Source organism: Echinops telfairi, unplaced genomic scaffold, assembly GCF_000313985.2.
Source record: "Echinops telfairi isolate 266 unplaced genomic scaffold, ASM31398v2 ScPeMD7_5592;HRSCAF=6446, whole genome shotgun sequence".
Lineage (NCBI taxonomy): Eukaryota > Metazoa > Chordata > Mammalia > Afrosoricida > Tenrecidae > Echinops > Echinops telfairi.
In genome coordinates, this window is record NW_022109491.1 from 5,724,600 (window position 1) to 5,729,839 (window position 5,240).

The window sequence follows — 5,240 nt, forward strand, 5'->3', positions numbered from 1 at the left end:
AGGGTGCCCCCCAACGTCATGTCCCGCCTCCCGGGCGCTCTGCTACCTCAGGCTCCAGGCTCTGTGCTCTTCCAGAGCCCTTTCTCCACGATGGTGTTGGACCCGTCCAAGAAAGGGAAAGGGAAGCCCCCCAACGTCTCCGCAGTGGATGTCAAAGCTAAAGAGGAGGCCGCCCTCTACAAACACAAGTGTAAGTACTGTAGCAAGGTTTTTGGGACCGATAGCTCCCTGCAGATCCACCTACGCTCCCACACTGGAGAGAGACCCTTCGTGTGCACCGTCTGTGGCCACCGGTTCACCACCAAGGGCAACCTCAAGGTGCACTTTCATCGACATCCCCAGGTGAAGGCCAACCCCCAGCTTTTTGCCGAGTTCCAGGACAAAATGGCGGCAGGCAACGGGATTCCCTGTGCAGGTTCCATGCCTGCCCCTGTAGCTGAAGCCAGCATCTCCCTAGACAGCAAACTGGTCCTTGGGCCAGGGACCCCCTCTGCAGGGCCACCTCAAACTCTGGCATCAGGGCCTAACCCTAAGGACCACCTGGGCGGCCTGTCGCCCAACACCTTGCAGCCTGGGCCTTCCCCGGGAAGTGAGGGTGGTGCACGAACGCTGCCTGGGGTGGGACCCAAGCAGTATTCCCCAAGGGTTGGTGGCTTCCCAGGGCGTGGGACCCCGGAGCCAGGGTCAGAAACCCTGAAATTGCAACAGCTGGTGGAAAACCTGGACAAGGCCACCTCCGATCCCAACGAGTGTCTCATCTGCCACCGTGTCTTGAGCTGCCAGAGTTCCCTCAAAATGCATTACCGCACCCACACCGGGGAGAGACCCTTCCAGTGTAAGGTCTGCGGCCGAGCCTTCTCCACCAAGGGCAACCTGAAGACGCACCTGGGGGTCCACCGAGCCAACACGTCGATCAAGGCGCAGCATTCCTGTCCCATCTGCCAGAAGAAGTTCACCAACGCCGTCATGTTGCAGCAGCATATTCGCATGCACATGGGCGGTCAGATCCCCAACACGCCCCTGCCCCCCGAGAGCCCCTGCGACTTCACAGGGGCCGCCGAGCCGGTGGTGGTCAACGAGAACAGCAACGCTAGTGCCATTTGCCTTGATGACACGGTCGAGAGTATTGATGTCGAGGAAGTTGGCTCCCAGGAGGCTCCCAGTAGCTCCTCCAAGCTCCCCGGGTCTCTTCCCAAAGTCCACTCGGCCTCACCGACGCTGGGCTTCCCCATGCTGGCTTCCCCAGAGGCTCCAGGGAGAGTGGGCCAGACTCCTCTGGGCCTGCAGCGGCAGAGCAGCCGGGAGGACAGCTCGGAGAGCGATGCACTGACCAACGACTCCTCCTCCGTGATGGAAGACCAGGAGTATCCGATGCGGAGTCCGGAAGCTCTGGAGATCACGTCCTTCCAGGACCTCTCTCCAGCCAACAGCCAGGTGGAAAGCATCCGATCCAAGTCGCCCAATGCGGGAGGCAAAGCAGAGAGCGCCGAGAACAGCCGGGCCGACACGGAAGGTGATGGGACTTTGGATTTAACTTAATGAATGTCCCTTGTGGGCCCAAGGTCATCCAGCTTGACATGATGATGAGATTTGTGTGCACCGAAAGGGGAGCTCTGTAGCCTTGGCTTTATTCGGTAGAAGTGTAGACTTGTAAAACCTGTGAGTGCCAGAGCTTGTAGCTAAGTGGCAAACCCGCCAGAAAAGGAGAGATTTCTCATTCGGTCAACAGTGATAGGTGATGACCGCACCCTGTCAGAGGCGAGTTCCGGCACTCACAGGTTCATGTGAGTCCGTCTACGCCAGTAACAGGCACTCACATTATTTAGCAAAGTTAGCGTTAATCAGGCGTAGACAGCACAGTGCTTGCTGTTCTTGCTCATGCTTTTTGTCCTGAGCCCTCTGGAGCCTTGTGAGGGATCTTCAGGACCCTTCTAGAAGAATCTTGGAGAAAGTAGGCCCTGCCCTTTAGTCGCGGAGGCGGGAAAGGCCTCTTGCCCGTTGTGTAAAGTATGTTTGTAAAGCACATGCCCACTGGTGTGTGTTGCTCATGGTGAGAAGGGGCTGCCCTAGATAGAAGTTGGAACTGCCCCGGTGCCCAGCCCATATACATCTTCGTCCGTGTTTGAGGCCAGCTGTCTGGCAGGCGTCTTTACCGTTTCTAGTCGGCCGTTTTCCAGGCTTGCCAACTCTCCTAGCATGCGGCTGTCTTGCAGATCTTTGTGAAGAACGAATGGCGTCCAAGAGAGTAATGGCGCGGCATTTCCTCCCTCTTCTGTTTGAATCCCCAGGTCGGAGCAGCCTCCCCACATTTGTCCGGAACCAGCCCGCCTATGTCAAGGTGGAGGTCCCTGGAGCCTTCGCCGGAGGCTCCTCAGCCCTGTCCCCCGGCATGGTCCCTTTGCTGGCCGCCCAGCCCCGGCGACAGGCCAAGCAGCATGGCTGCGTGCGCTGCGGGAAGAACTTCTCCTCGGCGAGCGCACTTCAGATCCACGAGCGCACGCACACCGGAGAGAAGCCCTTCGTGTGCAACATTTGTGGGCGCGCCTTCACCACCAAGGGCAACCTGAAGGTGGGTGTTGGTGCGGGGTAGAGGCGGGAAGAAGCCCTCTTGAGGGCCCAGTGGGGTGGAGCCTGAAATCTGGGGTTTTTAACTCTGGGAGGTTTTCCAGAGCAGACCTGTTCCCCGTTTCACAGCGTATAGTAGTGTTTTGCTTCCTGCCCACGATTCGCCATCCCCACGTTGTGACCTCACGTACCCCGCTTCCTCCCAGGGTTTGTGGTGTCTAGGCCTCCTTGCCTGACCTTCCTGCACTTCATTCTGGGGTAAATGCTGCCACCAGACACACACACACACACACACACACACACTGTATGTGTTAATTGTGAACTGGGTGAAGGCTTATAAAGCAGCTTGTTCCATATTCAGCAGTTCATGGGCTTTCTCGCCCGAGGATCATGGCCCTCGGGCCCCATAGACGACATCACTTAGGCGGCTTCCTCCCTGACTTTTCGCTTTGTCCAGTTGAAGGTGTGTGCTCCTTGCTTGTGTTACTTATTGTTCCCCTTACACACCAGTCTGCCCTGTGTCTGGAAATTGAGCCCTGGGGCAGTTAAGGTCATTCCCAGACCTGTGGGTTGACCAGGAGCCCCCTTCGGAAATTGTCTCTTAAAGCTGTGAGGGAACTTCAGACGCTCACTGGGGAAATGCCATTTTTCTGTTAGCTTGACTTTGCTACCAACTCGTAGAAGCGCCCCTCGGGGTTCCTCCCATTGTGACATCTTGGAGATGTAGGTGCTTCTTAGATAGCGTAAAGCACGGTGTCTAGGTCCCTTGGGAGTAAGGCTTAGATTTTGTTTCCTATGAGACAGTAGAACTGCCCTCTTGGGTTTCTGAGACTGTAGCAGCTCTTGATGGGTGTGAAAAACGTCCATCTTTCTCCCTCAAGACAGAATGGCTTCAGAGCTGCTGACCTGGGTGTTAGTAGCCCACCAAACCAACCCACTCGGCCACTGGGGGCCAGCTCTCACGAATCACAGCAGCCCATGAAACAACGGTGCATTTCGAGTGTTGCCCGCCGGCTCCTACCTGGATGCCCAGCAGGCGTATGTGCCGAGCATGGCTTCTGGCAGGGGTTGTCAGCACCACCCAGAGATGACACTCGCAGCCACCCTGTGCTCGGTCCTCTGTCAGTCCGTCTCAAGGGTCTTTATCCTCTGACCTTGAGGCTTTTCTTTAATGAGCATGATGTTCTCCGGGAACTCAACCTATAAAGGTAGAATCCGCTTAAGCAGAGGTGGTCTTGTCAGCGGTGGATCGACCTGATGCTTCCTCAGGCTTGGTGGCAGCTTTGCACACGGGTTTTTGTTTTCTCAACCCTCTAAGGTTTAAAAATAAACACTGCGCTGCTGTACCTTTTGATAAAAGCTTGCTTTCAGATTGCCTGCCGGGTTTTTTACATGCTGCGCATTGGGCCCCCATCTCTTTCCTTTCACCGAATCGGAAAACCTACCAGAGGCACACGACTCAGCTGGGCTGCGTTGGTTTTCCGAGGCTCACACGTTTTCTGCTTTTGATAAGGGCTCAGCCACCGCCTTCCTTGGCACTCCACTTAGTGGGAGAGCGAGATGTCTTGTCGGGATTTCGTGTGGATCAGGGACTTCACATGGTGTCCCTTTCACTAGGGAAAGGACAGGGGGGAAAATGCAAAGGTGCTGGGGTGGGAAGGTTAGAAGAGTGATGAGAGACTCAGAAGCGGAAGGAAGGGGGTCCCCTCTTGGTCCGGCCTCTAGTATGCTTTGTGGTCCTGGGTGAAGGAATGCCATGCATTCTTTAGACTTTGGGTGGACAACTTCATTAAAATTGGCCCGCCGTGCCCTTCCTGAACAAAACGTACTTATTATCCTATAAAGCCAACATATTTAGGGTCGTCTAACCAAAGACTTGGAGGAGGAAACGGAAGTGACCTGGTGACCAGAAACTCTGGTTAGGAACACCCGCAGGCCTTGGAGAGGAGGGGAGGGGACAGGCAGGCTAGGAGTCTGGCACCTGCTCTTGGAAGTGGCTTTGCAAGGATGGCTTGCTGGTCTCCTCATCAGACATCAGACACAGGAGCATTGACTGGGCTGTGGTTAAGGGCAAGGCTGCCAACTGAGAAGTTAGTGGCTGGAACTCGGCGAGGGCTGAGTTGGGGGTGAACACTGGCAATCAGCCTCCATTTTACGTGGTGTTCAGTGTGAGTGGTTACTGCTACAAGCTCCAGCACCCTGCAGGGGGGTGGTAGCAGCAGGACGCTGCTCCCTGGGCCCGTTGGGATGGTGACAAGTGACAGGAGCCGCCGGGTGGCGGTGAAGAAACTCTGGAGGTTCAAGACCCCACGTTTCTATTTTAATTGCCTTTTTAATGGTCAGTTTAGGGGAAGTTCACAAATCTTGGATTCAACAATTCATGCACATTTTGTGTACAGTTCCCTCCTCTGTCGCTTAGTCCACTCTCCCTGAGCTGCTGGTTCCTTTTCCTGTTGCGAACCCTCTGAACTCGTCCATGAGCGATGCTGACTTTTGATCAAACAGCTGATGATTCTACCACAGGGGGGAGCTCACATCCAGACCCGATGGGTGACCAGATCACCACTGATGTACTCGTGTGGGAGCTGGTGGCCTTGTTGACACACCGCAGACTCATGCAGCCAGATAGGCTGTAAGGAGATCTCGTCTTGGACACTTTGCCCAGCTTTCCTCCA

The 5,240-nt window shown here is 55.6% G+C and overlaps 1 protein-coding gene across 1 annotated transcript in view; it reads left to right on the plus strand.

Moving 5' to 3' along the window:
- Positions 1-5,240, plus strand: part of SALL4 (spalt like transcription factor 4) — an 18,229-nt gene that overhangs the window by 10,030 nt on the left and 2,959 nt on the right. Inside the window, exons 3-4 of the mRNA XM_004698324.2 lie at positions 3-1,513; positions 2,289-2,569. Of these exons, the coding sequence (XP_004698381.1) occupies positions 3-1,513; positions 2,289-2,569 (1,792 nt within the window). The remainder of the gene's footprint in view (positions 1-2; positions 1,514-2,288; positions 2,570-5,240) is intronic.